This window comes from Molothrus aeneus, chromosome 2 (genome assembly GCF_037042795.1).
Source record: "Molothrus aeneus isolate 106 chromosome 2, BPBGC_Maene_1.0, whole genome shotgun sequence".
Taxonomy (NCBI): domain Eukaryota; kingdom Metazoa; phylum Chordata; class Aves; order Passeriformes; family Icteridae; genus Molothrus; species Molothrus aeneus.
In genome coordinates, this window is record NC_089647.1 from 8,527,044 (window position 1) to 8,548,652 (window position 21,609).

Genomic DNA, 21,609 nt, shown 5'->3' on the forward strand with positions numbered 1-21,609 from the left:
TGAAGAAGTAAAATCAAAGGACTGGCTCCTCATCTTTGTGTTAGAACCAACATTCAGTCTTGTGCTCACACAGAAAGTGAAGGTGAAGAAACAATGGGAATCTGAAACCAAAGAAGTAAATAGCTTTACAGAGTAAGCCTATATTACTATACAGAGAAGAAATGGGTATTCTAAGGGCCTGAGCTTGCGAATTTCAGTCTTGGAGTCCTACCATGAACAGCATTTAGAGCAGCATGTAACACCCTGGCCATTAATTGCAGTTAACTCTGCCATTAAGAGCTGTCAAGCTGTTTGCAACAGAAGAGCAGCCATATGAGTGATAGGGGAAATTAAAAGAATGAGAATGGAAGGAACAGGGAGTTTTTGTGTGCAGTGTGGTTGAAATGAGAGGAAAAAAAAGTAGTAAACTATGTTGTAAGACAGGCAATTGTAATAGGAAATGGATTTATTATTATTTCTAGTTACTAAGATAGTAGAGGCACACGTGCAACACAAAAAGAAAATTTTAAATGCAACATGTGTAGGAGATTGAATCTGTTCATATGAAACTTATTTATGCATTTTTGAACATCCAAAAGTGTCAGGTGGCACTGAGTGCTCCCAGTAGTCATGCAACTCTTCAATCTGTAGTCATTAAATATGTATTAGGTTTACAGATGCAACTCCTCTGTCCCAACAGCACAAACAAGTGACTGGTGTCACTGTAGTTTTTCTTCACTATTGCAATTATGTCTGGTGGCTTTTAAATAATGTAGGATTCATCATTCAAACTGGCCATCTCTGATTGTACATTAACTACAAGGAGAGTGAAATAAGAAGTGTAGTTGCAAAGTTATCAAGGTCTAACATAATTATTTATTGCTGGATTAGATTTTGATGTGTCAATGTACATCAGATTTACAGTTGCTTGGTGGTGTCTAATTGTTGGTTAGGGTCAGGCAATTTGGCACATCTCATAACTTGACAGACACTTAAAACAGTGTCTGTTTTCACCATCAAGATCTTGTCATGAACCCAGATACTCTGGAATATATGGAATGTTACATTCTTATGCATTTGGGTTTGTATTCAGAGAAAGGCCCTTTAAAAAAACCAAAACACTCAAAGAACCTCCCCCAAAATGAATCAATCAGATTTCAGATTGTGTGTTTTTAATTATCTAAAAAACATCTTACTGCTTTTAGGAATCTACTGAATTCATCTGAAAAACACCATATATATTTTAGAAAGTTTTAGAGGAAAGGCATTTGGAACAGGCTGAAAACAAGGCCTGAGGTCCAAGGAGGCCATGGGGTCTTCCCCTCTGGGGACATTCCAGTCCCACTTGGATGCACTCCTGTATAACCTGCTCCAGGTAACCTTCCCTTGGCAGGGGATTGGACTGGATGAACTTCAGGGGTCCCTTCCAACTCCAACAATTCCATGATTTCTGGACAAGTCTATACTAAGCACTAATGTAGGTAAACAAATAAGTAGGATGAGCAGAGATGACTTTTGAGCACTGGTAGAGCTGTGAATGCTTTTTAATCTACAGATGTGGTCAGAATGATGGATCTAAAAATCATATTTTGGTTAAAAATATTTTCTTATTTTTTTACTTCAAAATATTGTCTTCCTTCATAAGATTGCATTCCTGTCAATAAAATGAAAGTTTTTTTGCCCTTAAGAACATAGAAACTCACCAGAAAATTGTCTTAACTGTTCAAGTTATTATTGGGTAAGATTATCCTTAATCCTCCTTCAGCAAAACATAGTTTCATAAGAAGACTCAAGTGAAGTTTTAACCCTGCTTTCATAGTAAGTTGAATAGCCTTGACAGTGGTTCCAACTTAGGCAAGAGTTCAAGTATTTCCAGCGCTGAAATGGATTAAGCATGTACCTAATTATCCTGCTGAAGTGAGCAATTTCTTTAATAACTTAACCAAACAACATATGTGCATTTAAAACACATATGTGCACTATGGGGATCCTAGTGTCTCCCTTTAAAACATCTGGTGTGGGCTTGTCTGCTCTGCAAGGATAGCTAATATTGTGGTTGTGGTTTTTAACTGCCTAACTGTTAAATAATTTAACCTTGTTTTAATAGCTAGAGCTGTATTGAAACCAGCATTCTTCATAGAGTTACTCTGGACAAAAATATTTATTAGAACCTCAATTTACCATTAATTCTTCTGTTCTTATTTCTGTGGTGTATTTCAGGTGACATTTGCTGTTAGTGCCGCTGAGCTGGTGTAATGCAAGGAGGGACACATCATGAAATGGAAACATTATCCTTTTCTGGCTGTAGTAGCTGTATTCAGCCTTTCCAGATGCCATCAGTTACTGGGCCAGCTCATTCCAGGTAGGTACCTTTTATTTAAACATAAATGCTCATGGTTTTTTTGCTGTCCATGTTAACATGTGCATGAATATACCTGAAGTTCTCTCTGGGTGTTAAAATGTGTGTATGTGTGGAGTTAGGAAAGTTGTGAGCCTATCTGCATGCATAACACACAGACTTTGGCAATTTAATTGTATTGTCTGTGCTGCAATGTTTGGGGTTTTTTGAATGCCAAGGGAAATATAGAAAAGGAGTGGCATGAAAATATGACAAGGTTAAGGTGGCTATTAAAGCATTTCTTTGATTAGCACAGTTGGTGGGGGGAAGATATAGACAGCAGAAACAGACTTGAATATCAAAGAGAATTGGAAATCTATAGAGAACCTTCCTGAAGAAAAGCAAAATAGCAGCTGGGGAATGCTGAAATGCAATGTTTCAGTGAGGCCCAGAGATCAGGAATTGTCCTGGTGCTTGCATATGGTAATTCTTACCAGTTCAGAGAGGGAGTAGTGTGTATACAAATGGCAAGATACTGTACAAATTTATAAAGAAGGTGGTGGTAAAATAGGGAACCTGTATCACTTCAGCAAATAGTGGATTTTTGTTCTAGTTACACAAAGGAAACCAAATGTTAGATGGGTTTTTGTTTAAGAGCAAATCTCTAAAAGCAGCTTCCAAGTAAATCTGAGCAATTTTCAATATTTGGAAGAAAAATCTAAACAAACTTTGATCAGTTCTGCTAATGATGTACAACCTTTCAGGAAAACACAGCTATGTAGAAAAAAAGTGGCATGCTGGTTTTTACTGGTTGCTTTTTCTGCTTTCCATCTGAATAATAATTTAGATGACTTTACTGGCTTAATTTGTAATTTGAATACGTTGTGAATGCAAAATTTTGTGGCTATAGAATTCTCTTCCCCATATCTTTGAGCAACTAGCTCAAATACAGAGTTCTGAAGGAAAAGAGAAAGGAATAAAAGATTTCCTCAAGGATTTGTTTGTTCGCCTGTATTGTATGGTGGTTCACAGAAAACAAGGAAATAAATTATTGGGGGATTTTTCCTGCTTTTGTTGGTTTTCAAATGCAGAAAGACTCCAGAATAAAGGAAGATGTAAGTTAAAATTATCATTTTAAAAGTTTGACCTCAGACTTCAAACAATCTCAAAGCAATTTACCTGTCACAAAGACATCTACTGCTCGTTTTAAAAGGAATGCCTGCAGATCCAAATGTATTTGCTTGATAGCTACCTCTATCCACTTGCATTGGTTTCAATTTAGTCATAGTTTCATAGTCTTTACTAAAAAGACTGTTTTCATTGTATTACTTTTTCCCATCAAATTAGTTTCAGAAAAAAATCACAGGTGGCATTTTGATTTTTGCCCCTGCTTTGTAATTTTCATCAGACCTCAGACTTGAACCAAGAGATTACTGTACTTGGCCAGACATCAGCATGCTGAGCCTTGCTGGCAGGAGGCCAGGAGTGTGATTATCACAAAAGATCAAATAAAGCAGGATTATTTTTTTTTCCTTTAAGCAGTTCATCCCATTCATTTTGCTCTTTTCATGTCTATTCCTTACAAAGGCATGTCTCTTTTAATTTTTTTTCAATGTACAGGAAGAGAGAGAACTGTGAAAAATCTCAAACTATTTCCTATATTTAATGAAAGAAAATTAAATAATGGTTCTTTAGAATTCTGCTGCAGCCATAAAAAAATTATAAAAATCAATAGAGCAATAGGTAATAGCTTCTCCTGAGGATTGCTAAAAGCACTAAGCAGCTGAAATGTCTGTTATCATAGTACTACTAAATTGTGATATTTTATTAGAATTAAAATCCTGCTCTAAAAATAACAAATTACATGGCAATATTTTTAGATCATGTTATTAGAAACCTTTAAAAAAATGAGATGTTATGGTTTCAAAACACAAAATTCTGTCTTACCTAAAAATTGAAAATATTCCAGCCTTACTGATGACGTAGCTTTTCATAGGAAATTAAATTTATCAGAAATGTGTTAGAGCTTACCCTCAGATCTGGAATATTCAGCTTCAGTAAAATGTGATGAATTTTAATAGTAGCCTTATAACTTGGAAGCATTTGTTGTAGTTTTTGTTGAATCTTTTCATATATTCTTGTTGAGTCTCACTCCTTTGCATATGGGGTCCACAGGGAAGCACTGTCTCCCCCCTTTATTAAAATCATGGCTGAGCCTTTCATCTCATGTCATTACATCTTACCTCTAATTCACATATAAAATACACTCACAATTCCACTATGGCTGTCTCCTGAGGCATAAAGTATCTCTGCCTTGGCACATCTTTATTTAATCAGGGATTGAACATTATCTGGGAAAGATGTGGTTTTTTTTTTTCCTTGCCAGTTGCTCTGCATATTTTAAAGCTGGAAAACTTGATAGCTGATTTTAAAGTGCACTGATCTAAGAAAACATGGCATTAACTAATGCCATATTATATTTAGATGCATATGTTGAGTTCTGTGTTTTCAGTTAAGTCTTTCAAGTGTTTTAAAGTTAACAGTTACTAGATTGTCAAAAAAAACAAAAAACAAAACTATACATGACATACAGCAAAAAATGCTAATAATTTGAACTGATTTTTCTTTTTGACATCAATAACTGCAAACTTACAAATTTTTGGACTGCTAATGGAGACAACAGGAGCATTTCTGCTGAATTTGGCTGGGTTTGGAACCTAGTTCTTAAACACAGTGACTGTTGTGGAAAGTCTCTCCATCTGAACTGGAGCAGATGCCACTTGTGTTGTTTGTTGTCAATCCTTGAGATTCACAGAAATACCTGCACAAAGAAAACCTTGTAAAAACATAACAAATTTGTCAGCAATGCTGAAAACAAACAAAAAATTTTGAATGCTTCTGATAGATTATAATAAGATTTTTGCAACAGAATTCTCTATAGGTCTTACAGAGAGGAAGATAAGGAAAATAGCTGTTTTGAACCCAAATTTTTGAGAAATTTTTGACAGGGGCTTCTGTACCTTTATGGTTTACAATTACTGTTCATTGTTTCTCCAGAAAATAGGTTTTCTATAAGAAATGCAAATATATATCGTAGTATAAGATGTATAAAATGTACATGAAAATGAACTAAAATGAAATATAAATTTGAGAAATTATTCATGGCTGTAAGGGTAAAATAACAAAATAAACAACTCTCTTTGGTGGCCACAGAAGCTTACTGAGGAGAATCAGTTCAGGATTTGACTTTTCCTGGAGCAGAAGGTAATATTTTACATTTCCTTTTCCCTAATACTTCCTGGCTTATTACTGAAACACTACAGGAAATAAATTCACCCTCCTACCTTGTTTGCAACAGGAGACAATTGTTCATAATGAATCTCCCATAAATTCAGATTGCTTACTATAGCATCTTAGAGGCAGTGAAAAAGAGGGAATTGTTTTGGGATCTGAATACTCTTTAATTACAGCTTTTGTCAAGTCAATCATAATTCAGTAACATAAGTAAGTAAATTCTTTCATGTCTATTTTTTCTTTTTTAATTGCTGTTAACTTTTTAGTACTCAAAATACTCAAACTCATCTGGCTAAAGAAAACAAGATTTGTAGTTTTGACCTGTTACATTTCTGAGCTTGTTCTCAGAATACGAAACTTAGGATTTATATGTCTGTTTGATACATTTTAACAAGAAATTACACATTTTTCTAATTTCTCGGCAACCTGTGAAGGTGTATTGAATAAAAGTTTTGTAGCACTGGAAGATATTAATTTGCTGCTTCATGAAGAAAATCAGGATCTTGTAACATTTTCTGTACTTTTCAAGAGCCTGAATGGTTTTTCAGTCAAATATTCAAAATAAATCTGTCAATGACTGGACAAGGCATTGAATAGATCAGATGAAGAACTGAGCTATTTTGTGCTTACACAGGTCTTTTTTTGAGAATAATGTGTAAAAAAGGGCATGTTCAGCCAAACTCAACCAACCCATGCTGTCTTTTGGCATAGGCTGAGAGTCAAAGAGAATTGAATGCTTAAATTTCTTGTAAGCCCCTGATCATGAAGATGTGAAGAAAGAGTGAAGCCTCATTGAGCTAAGAAAATTAAGTGATCTTGGCACTTGTTGAAGAGAGTGGTGGATATGGATTTAAATTCCTTCATTGGGAGGTACTTCAGGATAGTTTTCACCTTTTCTGAGCGAGTGATCCAACAGCAAAGCTCATAGTAAGAAACAATCGGAGGGATTAGTGGTTTCTTGTTATAAATTTTTGTAGTATTTGAAAGTAAAGTGATGTAGTTAACTGTTGTGAGATGAGCCAGTAAGCCTTCCAAAGCTTGATTTTTAAGTCACAGGGAAAATAAGCTAAGGACAGAACGAAAAATGCCAAACAAATACTTAGTACCTGAGAATGTGCTACTTTATCTGAGCTATAAATCACTGAATAATCTTAATTCTGAAGAAGGAAGGCTATGATTAAAAAGACCAGGTTTTTAAAAATAAGTCCTTAAATTCCATGCAATTTCTATTTCTGTCCTTGAATCTGAGCCCAAACAAAGATAAATGTTATCTATATTTTTATTTAATATATACATATAGGTATGAGTTGAAGTGAGTAGCTCAGATGTAGGAACACCCATGGAATCAGGGAAGTCATTAGGTTGGAAGGCACAGGGAAATCATTTAGTCTGCACTGGATTCGCTTTCTTTTCTTTTCCTTCTGTGTGCACTCATGAAACAACAAGAGGAGGGAGTCCATTGCCCCTTGCCCTGCTGGCTGTGCTCTCCCTAAAGCATCCCACTATGTTGGTAGCCTTCCCTAGGTCAAGGGCACAGTGCCAGCTCAAATCCAGCTCACCAACCAGGCTCCCAAATTGATCCTGACATGCTCTTAAGTTTCTATCACCTAACTTCTACTGTAGAGAGCATAATCATGGAGGGTCTGTTCTGCTGACAGATTGGAGTGGAAAGAAATACTGTGTTTTGGTGCACATTCTCTGCTAATTTTGTTTTCACAGCTTTATGAAGTGTCACTCTTGGCCATAAATTGCATTTTTGTGATCCTAATTTAATATAGCAGTGGCAAATGCATCTGTAAGTGATGTGTAGCAAGGGGTGATGATTTAATGTATTGCTTCCACTTGTAAGTGCCACCAAGTTTGTAGGTTGTGCAAGTCAAGGTCACATTAAGGGAGAATAGAAAGACGCTTTAGGCCTTGCTGGGGTCAAGGAAGATGTAGAAAGATGTGCTTCCATCATGCACATCCATTTAGCTTGAAATGGACAGAATATTGTTGTCAGTTCAGAACTGGAAATGTAAACCAAAACCCAATTCAAGCACCCCTCACATTTTGGCTCCAAAGGAAGGGTTTTATTTAGGCTGAGTAAATAAAAAGAGAGTTGAGGAATTAAGAAAAACTAAAATCTCTGCTCTGGTAAAGATCATGTTTACATTCATATCTGCCTCTTGCTTCTCTCTTATCCCTGCAAAGTACATAGGCCATCCTTAAACCTCCTGCAGAAAGAAAGAATTAGCACCTGAGATCATCTCATTTCACCACTGCTTTTTTTTTGTGTGCATGTGCCTTTGTAAATATGCATAATGACATACAATTATCAGTTAATAATAACTCTTAAGACTGATAAGTCATCTTGCCTCATGGAGCATTCAGCTTTCTTTGAAGTGCAGAGCAGTATGTCATCCTCCCTTGTAGAATATTTTTAAAATTTCCTAACATTCATGGACTAATGCTAGATCCCATTATGTTGTTATGTGATGTATCTGTTAGCAAGGAAATACTATGGTGTTTCCATGGTCTGACATTACCATGCATAATTTCCATTATGGCTATACAAATGAGATTACTTAATAACACAAGAGATAGTAATTTCTTGTTATCAGGAAATGAAAAGTGTGTAGTGTATCTTGAATAATATTTTCAGTTAATATACTTACATAACAATCATGTAATTTCTTTAGTCATCCATCCCTGTTGATAGAAGTAAAAGGAAATAGCTATTTTTTAATTAATTTGGAGTATTGTGACCAAATTTTAAATACTTTCTGACTTGATTATATGCTAGCTAATTTTTATAGTTTTGTCATTTATCTGTCTTTTTCGAAGCATTCAGATTTGTGTGCTCATATTTTGCATTTGTGGACTTTTTTTTGGTGTGACCTTAGGTTTTCCCTGTTGGGTGGTAGGTTTAGTTTTGTCTTGTTTTTTAAGTGTTTTGGCCTTTTTGTGATTATTTTTTTTTCTGACTCCTCTCACTGCTGGAGAGGATGACAAAGGTTTCTAATTCCTATTAGGCGAAATGTTGTGCACGCAAAGAGAACATTTATTAAAAAGGAGAAAAAAAATCCCAGCACGTGCCTTGCCTTCCAGAGATTGCCACTGTGTACACTGAGGTCTTAATAAATAAAAAGATTGACAGCTGTACTTCAATTCACAGCTTCTTTATTAGCCTTTAAAAAGAAATAAATAAAGCATGACGCTTTATTTAATTGTCTGAATAGACGGAGACAAATCAAGAGGCACAGTCAGCTGCAAGACACTTAATGAAGAAATCCCTATTTTTAATCTAGCTGTGGAAGACACAACTCTTGTGCTTTGATGATGTGGCCTTTGTGATGAACCTGGCTGGAAAACCACATGTGCTGCACCATCTTCCTAATTAAGTCATCAAAATGCACTGGAGCAACCGGAGTGACTTGTGTAGACCAGGAGAAGTAATTTTAGTTCCTCTATTGCTTGGTTAATAGAAAGTGGCACTGTTCTAGATTATGACTGATAGAGGTGAGATGCTACAGCTGCTGTCATTGTGCCTGTAGGTAGGTGCCTTTATGAGCTATTTCTGTGTGTGTAAGGAGGAGTTGGCTTTGTCTTTCTTGTCTCTTAATTTTCAAGGATGTAATTTCAGAGGTATTTCACCTTTTTTTTTTTCCTTGAGAAGCTAATGCCTGTCATTTTCCTCAAAATATATTGATATTCTACTTGTTTTGGATGCTCTGACAGAGCATTCACAAAAACTGATCTCAAAATCAGGATTTGGGAAGGCTGCCTGCTAAAATGAAATTTAGGATGAATGAGAAGAAAAAGAAAGTAATAACAATCATGGGGATAAAAAAAAGTTGGAGTAAATATGAGGACATAATCAGTGTTTCTGTATGGACTTGGTTGACCACAGCTGAAGATTTTGTAAATGTGTAGACCAGAACCTGAAGTTTTTATTGGTAAAATTTTTGGTAAATTATTCTCATTCTGTGTATCATGAATAGTTTTACTTGAAGCTCTTAGCCTCTTAGAGACAAAAATATGCTAGTTGTGAAAAGGGTATAACCAGTTTTTGCATACCTTTATAATGCAGATTCATATGCATCATAAACTTTGGTTGCAAAGCTTTCCTAGTTTACTTAGTTCTGTGACACTCCTAATTTGATAAGGTTACTATACATGTATTTGCACACTAGAATCTAAGAAAGATACATTGGCTGAAGTTCTTCTGTAAAAATTGGGTTTCATATGGTTAATGGAGAAACTGGCATAAATGCTCTGTCTGTATTTGCAGATAATATAAATAGAATTTTCCTAACAAGTTGTTCTAGCCATCTTAAAATTAACAAGAATAAATGTTTCTTTACATAATTTTTCAATTAGCCTGAGAATAATTTTCAGTTGGAAAAGTAGAGCACAAAATGGCATAGTCTCTCTTGACTCTAATATTTGTTTAGACGATCAATCTGTTAATGCTTCAAAGCAATTTCGTGTCTTTAACGTCAATTATAAAACTAATTTCAGTCATATCAGTAAAAGAATGAAACAATTTACAAGGGTGTTTTCACTTATGACTACTCAAGGGGTTACAGTAGACATATCTGCACTTGCTAATTTATTTTCAGTGCAGTGAAATAGAGTATCTAGAGATGCTTTATTAGATATTTTAATAAGTGTCGAACATATTTGCAGAATTCCTGCCCTGACAAAGGGTGATTTATATGCACCTGTATCTGCATATGCAGAAAAAATATCCTTTTTTCAGTCTGCCTGCCACCTTATTTTTGCATAAATGAAACAGGAAATTACTACCTTTTGACTAATCTGAATTTTAAATCAAAGTGATATTGGTGAAAGAAACAAGTCTTATTTTAAGCTTATTTCTCAACTTAACTGTTGGGTTAGATTGACAATAAATTTATTCCAAGTGTTTATAGTGTGATGGTACTTTCAGTACAGTACTGTGCAACTAACTATTGCTGCATCTTCTTTATTCCAATAATTTTTAATGCATTTTATAAATGTTCATGAAAATCCTTTACTTTTCTCTAAAAGGAAAGGTTTCATAATTGCCACACAGTATTTTGACTCAGGAGAAAACTTGTATATAGCCCATATTCAGAGGAGTCAATACTTTATATTTGATAAATTTAGCAGTGGAAGGCTGTAGGTGCTGGGTGTTCCAGTGACATTCTATTTTTAATACAAATTAAACATTTTTCCTACATTAATTATTGTATATGAATGGTTAAAATAACATGTCAAATATTCTATGTATTAGAATATTATTATTATATGTGTTCTGTGTAATAGCTGCTACTAAACCTCTAAGTCCCCTTTCCTCTGCTGCATGAAAACAAAGGCACAGCCTATCCTTTACAAGTGTGTTTTGCTCAAGGCATTGTTACAGGCTACCACAAAGATAAAAGAACCCCTAAAATTGCTGGGAAGCACATCTGATTAGCCATTTTTTGCTGTTAAGTTCCCATGTTTAGGTATTCCTTTAATTACGTTTTGGGTGTGTTTTTTCTTTGTGTTTGGTTTTGGAGTTTTTTTGTTGGGTTTTTTTTTTTAATTTTTATCTTTCTCCCCAGTATTACCCTAAAGGTGAAATTTAATTATTTTATTTAGAACTTGCTTTTTAAATCAGATCATAAATGACTGAGCTTTTAAGCCTACTTATTTTGACACACAGGTGATCACCAAGGTCACACTTCTAATATATGAAAATAAAAAGGCAGTTTATGGTAAGCAACAAAAGAATGCTTGTGTCGTTTTTTTACCACCTTTTCTGTCTTTGCAAAATGGATCGGCTATGCCCTTCAGAATTACATTCACATGCAGTACCCAAAGTATGATTAAACAATTTCCAGTTCTCTTTATGTCTATCTGGCACTTCAAAATAGAGGTGGAAATGTAAATGTTCTGTACATGTGTAATACTGCTCCAGAAAATATGCTTTGTTATAGTCTCTTAGACTCATTAAAGGTCGTGGCACTGACCTAGTACAGAGCTGATCACTTGTGCTTTTTGAAGGTACTTAGTGTGTGTGTGTGTTGTCTTTGAGGGTATGTTACTAAAAATGTCTGGTACAGGTTAACTTTTGAAATTTGATGCACACTTAGACCTCTTTGCTTGTTTGACCTGTAATTCATAAAGAAGCATCATGTTTTTGAAGGATGTGGTGCCCACTTCTGTTCATGTGTTTCCATCATCTCTTTTTGCCACCTCTCTTAAGTACGTTTTTGCTCATGAATGGGAGCTGATCCCCTGGATTTCATCTGCCTCTGAAATCAGCAAATCTGGGCATTGTGCTGATTCAGAATTGGAGTTTAAACATGTTAAAATTCTAGCCTTCAATTATTAGATTTGTTACGATTTACAGTCTGAAATAGCTGTGATTTGCTTTCCTGCAGATGTCGTGTTTACTTCAGCCACCTTGCACAAGGAAAGTAATATCTGTTTTTAAATTTCAACTCTTTGGTGGCCTGTTTCTGAAATAACACCCATGGAGGCCTTCTGGTTTTGAGGTGAAGCTGTTGCAGTAGTAAAAGCTTCTTAGGCAATAACTTTGTTTTAGGACTTGGGATGAAGAAGGTAATTTCTGATTGGCCTCATAAACTAATCATGGCAATCTAACATACTGATCACAACTGCTGTGTGAATTTAATTAAAATTTTTCAAAATATACAGACAATTCTGCATTTGAACTAAAATGCATTAATCTTACAGCTGGAAGAGGAAAATGATTACTGCCTACCAGGTTTATTTCCCATCCCTTTAAAGAATTTTTTAAAATGAAATTTCTCTGTCCTTGAAAGTCTAAAAAAAAAGACAAGACCTCTTCTACATGGAGAGGTCAAAATGTTAACTTAGGTTCAGCTCTTTTCAGCATTCAGACAGCTTTCCCAAATTGAGCTCCCTGCTGTCATGGCTATATTACTTCTGGGACCTGAGTGAGCTTATTTAAAGCTAGCCTGGCACCTTGACTATACATTACAGTCCCTGTTCTTTCGCTGTCTGCTGTCTTTATTTCATAGTGCTACTTTTCTTTCAGAGCTCTGGTGTTTTGCCCTATTGTAGACATTTTAGAAGTTATAACAGAGCCTGTAAATGAAATTGGCTTCTGAGTCCTGATTTTTTTTTTTTCCCTCCCTCCCCATAAATATTCTATTATTAAGGGATTTTGTCTCCCATGGCTTTTGAAAAGGTGTGCAGAGGGGTTTTAAATGGTTGAAGTTATGTGTGCTTTAGCAGGAAATCTGCATCCTTGAGTATTTCAAAGAAACTTGGTGCAGTGAGAAAAAGGATGGTCTGAGCTCAGTAGTAGCTTAGGAAGGTATTCAGTCAATGTCAAGTCTGACTTTGAGCTCTAGTTCAAAATATTTAACCTTTCTGTTACTGCAGCAATTCCAATCAATCTGCATTGCAGTCACCTCATAGGTAACAACTAAAATCCCTTGATAAGCACTTGCAGAGCAGTCTTTTGGGCTAATTCAGGAAGACTGACAAAACTAGAAATAAACCAACTAGTCTACTATCTTTTTTGTTAAAAAATGATTAAAGAATATATGATGTATATGGCTACAGTAACAATATCTTTGAAATTGATAAAAGCACATTTTCCCCGTGTTTTTTGAATTTGAAGGAAGATCTAGAATAAAACTGCTCCATTCTGGCCAGTTGTGTAAAATCCTTATTCTGATAGTTGATGAAATAGAGTCATGTAAGTAACTAAGCATAAGCAGTATTTTAGTACTACACTAACAAAGTAAAAAATTCCTCTAAATGGCCATAGGATACTGACAGTCACCATTAAAACTTATACATGAATTGAGTTCTGCCAAAATGAGGAATCAGGTGATCTGAGTCATCTTCAATCAAAGCCTTTGTCTTGCCTCCTATTTTAATGGCTCCATTCAGCCTCAGAGGTACATTGTTTTATTTCCCAGCTGTAAAAGACTGGTTTGCTGCATTTTCATTGCAGAATTCTTCATTCCTACCTTTTTTATATTTCCTTATGTTTGCTTTATCTCATTTATCTACAGAAATATTTATTTTTATTTTTTAGCCTGTTTATGTCACTAAAATATGCAGGAGTGGCATGCTATTTTTGTCAAGTGCAAATATATTTTAATTTATCTTTTTCCCATTCAGTTCTAACCATGCAGTGAAGTTCTCCATCACTTGGAAAGTTTATTTCAGTCTTCATTAGTGATAAAGTAATGGACTCCACCATATTGATAGCTCCACTTATTAGGAGCTATCATTTGACTGGCTTAATCATTTAGACTGCCATTTTCTATGTTTCCAGGTACACCAAGTTCATGTTTTTTTAAAGCAGGAGAAGTGGCTCAGGGTTGTTGGGGTTTGTGTGGTTTTTGGTTTGTTGATTTGTTTTCGACGAGAAGGTCAGATAAAATAACTCTTTAATAAATCTTTAATAAATCCTTGAATCTTTGGAGCAAGAACTTAAAACTGGTCATGGGGCTTGCTTGGTGTCTTCTTGTCATTTCTTAGAAAATTTACTTTAAATGTACTCCAGTTGTATATGACCAGGAGTTGTTGTGTTCAACAGCTGATGTTGTATTTGATATATTGGTGGAATTTGAAGAAAGGCTTTTTGTTTTTAGATTAGAAAGAGAAAATCTTGTCGATCCTATGATCATTGCTGCTGAAGAATGGGAGTTGGACTCTACTAAAGTTATCAGGAAGATTACCCAATCTTTTGTGTTCTTAAGGTGATGTCAAATTTCCCAGAGGGAGGTGCTGAGTGGAAGGGCCTGTCTGTTGAAATCAATGTGGAAAAGTCAGAGGATGGTTGTATGAAAGGATTAGGAGAACAGAATATGCTGTGTTAGTGGAGTACATCTGTACTCAAAGCCTGTTTGCTTCATGTCATTATCCCATTTAGTATGACATGAGTTAGCATTTCATGCTATCAGCTCTGTGTCCATACTACCAAAACTCCTGTTGCAGACATGTTACTGTGAACTTATGAACTTTGATATTTTGTGTGTGCTTTAGCTTATCTGATAGTAATGTATATCTGTAAAATATAAATTTTGCTGCTCTTTCATTTTCTTTAATTCTCCTTCCTTTACTAGTCTTCTAATCTGTTCACCAATTTTTTTGGCTGTAACAGGAAAGGAGAATTTGAAGGGGTGAGACGTTCGGATGTGAACTGGGCTGTGTAGAGAAGGTTGTAGACAGAGTGCAACAGAAGTGAGTCACCACTGCAAGGATTTCAGAGGGTATTTCATAAAGAACTGGGAATATGTTGGGAGAATGTAAGAGGACCGAAGGCTGTCCTTTGTTGGATTTATGGCTTATGGAACAGTATGTTTTTCTACCATATCCCACCTATATTAGAGTGTACAGTGCTCCTGAACTGCAGTCAGGGTAATATAAAAAGAACTGTAGATTTTAGCATGTCTGTCTTGTTTCCTGTGCAGCCACAGAGAACTGGAGCCCATCCGTGCATCTGCCACAGGTTTCCCAAGTGCTGCTGCACCAAAGACCTCAAACAAATTGCCAACTCAGACATCAATAGTGCACATCTCATTCCTGGCTTATCTAATTTGACTCCATGAGCACATTTTCCAGCAGGTCTAAGCATTTGTATATTGTATGTAGTTAGAATTACATAAAATCACATTTTCCACCACAAAATAAGCTTGTTAAGGTTGAATATGTTGAAATATTCTTTACAAATTAGGCATTCCATGTCTCTGTTTATCTGTAGAGTATTGGTGGAAACTCTTGGCATTAAGGGTAGTAGTTTCCTATACCTTCCATTTTTGTTTAAGGGAAGAAATAATATTTTACATGGAGAAAATTATCAAGTTCACATACTTTGAGAGTATAGTATACTGTGGGAGTGTTAAAATAATGCAATAGAAAATCCTCATATGTTGTTTTATATTTTTGCATATTTATTAATATATTTTACAAATTTTGGGAGGAAAAAAACAATAGGGGTTTACCAATAATTAAGCTTCAGTACTGCTGTATGCAGAACTCTGAATGTAACTGCTCAAAACCGGTGGCCTAACAGCACTGTAAGTTTTATCTGTAAACTTAACAGATGCCCAAATATTTGCAAAAAAAAAAAAATTTAGCAACATCTTAACCAAGAAATCTCTCTGTGTTGTGTAGCACAGTGCAAGGTTGCAATAAATTGTTTGGGCCCCTCAAATATGCAGATTTTCCATCTCTGTGCTGAGAGATGGAAAATCACTTGGTGATCCTCATCCATCTAAGCAGCATCACAGACATGTCTATGCAATGATGTAGGAACTTGCATCTGAACTGATCCCTGAAGCTCTGCATAATTTATACCAAATAAAGTGAGGCAATTCAGAGTAGAGTTGAGGCATTCTAGGTGCACTGTTGGGGGTTGCCCTCTCTAGTTGAGTGTTTTCTCCCTCAGCTAAGCTAAAGACTATGGGTTTACCTTTGGTCAGATAAATCCCATCCTCAGTCTGTTTATTCTCTTCTGACAACCTGGCTGTCTCTAGACTAAACAGTGGATATGCTGTTGTGTATCTTGCACCTATTTGTCCTATAATTACCCAAATTGAAGCCTCAAGGCAAAGTGTTATATTGCTGTGCTGTAGTCTGCATGTTCCTGTTTTCTTTCCAGGGAAACCCAAGTGTAGGAAAAAGGTCCTTGTTGCCAGCCTGAAGATGGGGTCAGTCTGGGGATGTACTATTAGACCCACTTATTTTGATGTAGCATGGAAGTCTTTAGATTTTAGATGTGAGACCTGCTTCATTGTCAAGTTGATAAGAGAGCTCAAGATGCTATATTATAAGAAAAGTACTTTTTCTAACCTTTTCTGGCAGCAGCTCCAAATTGTGCAGAAAACTCATAGCACTAGTGCAGAGAGAGGAAATATTAGGGATTCATTAGCATTCCCCAAGGTAAGCAAGGCTGTGGGAACACATGATATATTTCCATGGCATTTTTTGAGCATGATACTCTAAGAAATGAGGAAATTTGAAAGCCTTAGTGAAGTCTTCAGCACCCTTGCATCCTCTTGGAAGGGATGCTGGGGTGACTCTGCTGAAAAGCTTGAATCATGAGTCACGACCTTCAGCAGCTGGGTGAGAGCATCTCGCATCTCAGAAGAGCAAAGAGTTATGCCTGGAGCTTAACTCTGGGCATGGTGCCTGAAAGTTAACCAGACTCAGGAGACAAAAGTTCAGCTGTGTAAAGCTCAAGGAAATAAATTAGGGAATAGTTATGAGGGCCTGAATTCATTCCCGCTTATGTTTAGTGGGGGCATCGGAGTTAGGGCACTCTTGCAGCCAAGGTGGAAGTGGGCTGAATTATTGCTTGACTACCTGTGTCTGACCATGGGCTATAGAAGGAGACAGTAATGATATGGGTGAGTGTCTGATTTTTGGAGGAAATTAATTGAACACTTTGTTTTCTTATAGAGATACTCATGAGACTTCTTAGGAAGTAATCCAGCCACGCTCTCCAGGCTAAAACCTGCATTCTCATTTTCTATTGAGCCAGGAAATGTGTAATGCTACATAAGAAACAGTGCCAGCATTGTGAGGGAGCCCTGACATCACTTGCTCTAATAGGGGATTCAGCAATTATTTAGGCTCTCCTCAGATCCCTGAGCTTCTCCAGGTGTCAGGCTCTGAGGAAAATCCTGAATTCCCGTACTCTATTTTTGTCCCAGAATATGTGTGTGTAGTGAAAGAGTGTTAGATTAAATTACAAGCTATTTGTTCTTGGGATTACTTTTTTCCCCCTCTTCCAGGAACTAAAAAAAAAAAATTCTTAAGAATGCAGTTTAAGAGAACCCAGGAACCATCAGAGAAGGTAATTTATTACCAGACTTTGTCTTAAATAAAATGGGTTCACAGTTTTATAGAAAATAACAAAATGAAGTATTGCTGCTAGGTATCATGACCAATCTTTAACTTTTGCACTGGAAGAGATATTCTATCCCATGAATGCACTTTACATTTAGAGAAGAATAAAAAGAAATTAATGTTTTGCATAGAATTTGTTTGCTGACTTTTCCTAAATGTTGAATTTCTCTTTATAATTGCTCTTTAAAAAAAACAAACAAAACATAAACCCATGTATGATAATGTAGTTTTGTAGAGGGCCAGAAAAAAAATGTTGAGGTTGAAATAACCTATTTTGAAAGTTGCTTGGCCCTTTCTGATACAAAATATCATGACAAGAAAATTGTGAGATCTTTGGCCTGGGACAGGGAGCCAAGAACAGAACTAAGAACCAAGATTTCCTGTTAGGATTGGCCAAGTTAATAATTTGGTTGGATTTTTTTCTGCATGACAGTTAGAAAAGCTAATCAGAATATTTAATTTTCAAGTGTAATTTTAAATTTTGTTTTATGCTGCAGTTTTTAAAATCACACCACAAAGATTTGTAGAAGAGTACAAAACAAGAGAACAAAAATAGGTTTGGACACGCCTGGTCATATCAAGACTTGCTCTAGGGAATGACTTCAAAACAGGCATGGAAAAATGGGTTTTATAATAATTAGAACCAACATAACTAACTTAAAACTGTTTAATTGAACTAATTTAAATTTAAATTGAGAAGGAATACCTAGGAAATACTTCATTTTACATGCTGCTTGTAATACAAATGTCAATCTATTCGTTTCATAAGCATGAAAATAACCCTTCACATTGCAACTTTACAGGAACATCCCAATTCCCTAATTTATAGCATGTGCAGATAGTATTTGCATAGTGTTACATGTAGGTATTTTACTCCCACAACAATGTTTTATTTCTTGATGTCATGCTTTTTTAATCTCTACTACACTCCAAATCACACTTGAAAATATTTTGATCTTCTCCAAGTTTCTCATGATTTCTTAAATCAATTACCAAAGGCCTATGATATTTATCAACCCCAGACTGGCTCACTGAAGTGAAATGGAATGTAGAGATTTCATGTTTTCCATACTTGTCTTTATAAATATTTGATGTTCTTTGAGGTCTAAAAATATTCAGGGAGTTAACCCTGCAATTATTGTTGGACCAACAGAGATCACAATCCTTTACAATTAATTGCAACTCATAAATTGAACTTATCATCTGATTAATGACTCAGCATGTTCATGTTAGTGTTTTACTGCTCCTGTATTTTTACACGCTTTGTGAATTAGAGATGTAGTTATCATCCAATGTTGCAAGCATAGTGAAAATATCCATATTATTATTGCTGCGCTTTTGATACTGTTTATTACTCAGACTTCTGCATGAAAGATTTTATTTCTTTATTATTAAAAGCCTCTTTAATTTGCACATACAGAAGTCATTGCCCCAGCATGGTTCAGAGGTAATTTCCATGTTAGGGCTCTAATTCAGTGTAGTTTTTTGCTGTAGCAGTGAGCATCCTTACCTAAGGATAAGAAATGCCAAATTGCTTACTGATTTCTGAAAATTATATTGCACAAGTGAACCATCAAATTTTTAACTCTCATTCATATGAATAATGGAGCAGTGATCCCAGTTTTCATACTGTTCATGGAAAGGAGAAGGAAGGTTTCCAATACAGACAACCTGCCACTTTTTTTATCACTCAAGTGCTATTTTTCTCTGATGCCTTTTGCGTTTTGAGTATTGTTTTTGGGGCACAGAATACTGGTTTTGCTGAACTGTTATTAATAGCTTTGCAAGACTGGAGTTCTTACAGCTGCATAAAATCCATCAAGTAATATCTAATTTTTATTTCGAACTGAGTACATTTTGGGAGAGAAGATTTTGCTCTTGCTGAGTCCAAGTCTTTGACATAGCAGGCATTGAAAGGAAGAGCAGATTCCCTTTACTGTGGAGCCCTACTCTCTGAACTCAGAGGGCAATGAGCAGAGAAAATGCATGCATTTGGGAGATGACTTGTTAAGGGTGATGGAAGTTGCTAGATAAATAGCTGAGAGGCTTTTACTAAACACATCAGTGAAATTAAAGAAATGCAGTCACAGAGAGAAGAGAGAATAAAGGGCAGAAGTCCTACAAGTTGTATCCTTACAGCAATATTTGAGGCACATGTTCACTAGCTGTTGAAATTTAGAGTGAGCAGCCTGGGAAGTGGAGAACTGACATGAGAAATAGAGCTGTAGCCCAAAGGCAAGAGAAAAGGAGAAAGGAGCCCCAGGAATAATACAGTTACTTTCTAAGAGTAAAGCAAAGTAAAAAGAACATTTGACTAAAGGATTTAGCTCTGTGTGGTGACATGTCTGGTGACATGAATTAACCTCCCGTGTGCCACTCAGGGAGACTTTTCAGCACTCACAGTGCAATTCAAATGTGTCAGACTGACACTGAGTCTTTCTCAGAAGTCACTATAGTCACTCTATCTTTTTAATACTTTTATATCAAAACACATCACAAGCTCAGGCAACTACTGTGTTTTCAGCTAAGTGTGCAAGAAATGTGCTTCTAAATGGATTCCTCGGAACATTATTTTATTAGTGAGTTTATCTGAATCTATATTAATTCAGAATAATAAATTGTATACTGTCTCAACTACTGTACTAATAGAGAATATAGAAGTTTTTTTAAAATATTTTTAAAAGCTGGGAATTAATGTTTACTGCTGAAACTATACAGCTGTAGCATAAGGCCAGCTCAAGAAGAAGCAAGATGATGAATACTTATTACTATATTTTATCATTGCAAAAGAAGACCTATGAGTTTTGTGCCAGGGTCTGGCATAGAGAAATTTATCCCATAATCAAGGGATTATTACTTAGAACAAAAAGATTAAACTGATTGCTTGCAAGAAAGTCAGGTATAATTTCAAAATACTTATTTTTTATATGTTGTGGTTTTTTTTTCACATGCAGTGATGCTACCTTTATGATCCTCTTTTTGTTTATACTTTTTTTTCCTTTGACAAGCTCTTTGAGTAGACTAAATAGTATTTTAAAAATTAACATAAGATACAGGAATAGAAAAACTTCATGTTGACTACACTAAAAATTGCCCTTTTCAACCACATAAAAATCACTTTCAACAGAAAGCAAAGAGAAAAGTACACATCACTTCTTACTATAAGTCTCATAATTAATGCAAAATTAGTTGATTAAAGGCACTGTTCAGAGATGCATATTCGCTCCTCTGATACTCTGATCCACTCTTCTCAGGGCTCTGAAAGAATCACAGGGTGATAAATGTCTTGTATTTTCAACACTTAGAGATTGAATTATGTTGGATTTAAAGTAATTTCATGCTGAGTTTATCTTCTAAAAATCAGCATTGTGGGAAGTAACTGTTGAAAAGTCATAAACAAGCTTTTTTTGAGAAATAATATTCTCCTAGGCTTCACCTAGCTTTATTTTTTAAGGAATAGAGTCAGCAATGAGAAAGACTTTGTGGATTAGAAAATTAGTAAAATAAGAATCCAGCATGAGTTCAGCTCTTTGATTACACAGTAATGAATACTGAAATCCACCATCTGAAATTAAGCATTTCACTAAAAGTGAGATTCTCTTTTCCCCAGCCAAGTTTCCATAAGCTTGCACCAAGACTGACTTCCAGGGTAGCTCAGATTTTACAGCATGGTTTCTCAAGAGATTGAGAGGTTTCCTCAGCTTTTTGTATAAACCACAACTTTTTAAGGTGAAATTTCCTGTTAGGCTCTGAAAACAGGAGGAAACCTCAGTTAAGAGCTTATTCTAAAAGATCCTGTACTGTGGGATGAAGACTTTTTGTTTTTTATAGAACACAGGAGCAAAACTAAATCAGTTCAGACTGGGGAGTTGCCAGATTGCAATTGTTTTAATGGAGAAAGTGCCTTCTCCTCTTGTAATTGCAGTGAGGGATAAAGAAAGATGGGGAAACAATAAAGAAATGTCTTTTATCTGAGAGGAAACACAATGTAGTGGAAAGGTACAAAAATAAGCATTCAGAGAAGGTAGCAGTGAAGTGCCAGATTGTAACAAAGTAATCTTGATCACTCAAGCCAAAAGCAGGAAAGACTTGGATATGAGAAAGTGAGCTGTGAAAAATGTAAG

The 21,609-nt window shown here is 35.6% G+C and overlaps 1 protein-coding gene across 1 annotated transcript in view; it reads left to right on the forward strand.

Moving 5' to 3' along the window:
* ROBO1 (roundabout guidance receptor 1) overlaps window positions 1-21,609 on the forward strand; it is a 687,040-nt gene that overhangs the window by 89,700 nt on the left and 575,731 nt on the right. The window contains exon 2 of the mRNA XM_066571924.1: window positions 2,200-2,341. Within this exon, the coding sequence (XP_066428021.1) occupies window positions 2,254-2,341 (88 nt within the window). The 5' untranslated portion in view covers window positions 2,200-2,253. The remainder of the gene's footprint in view (window positions 1-2,199; window positions 2,342-21,609) is intronic.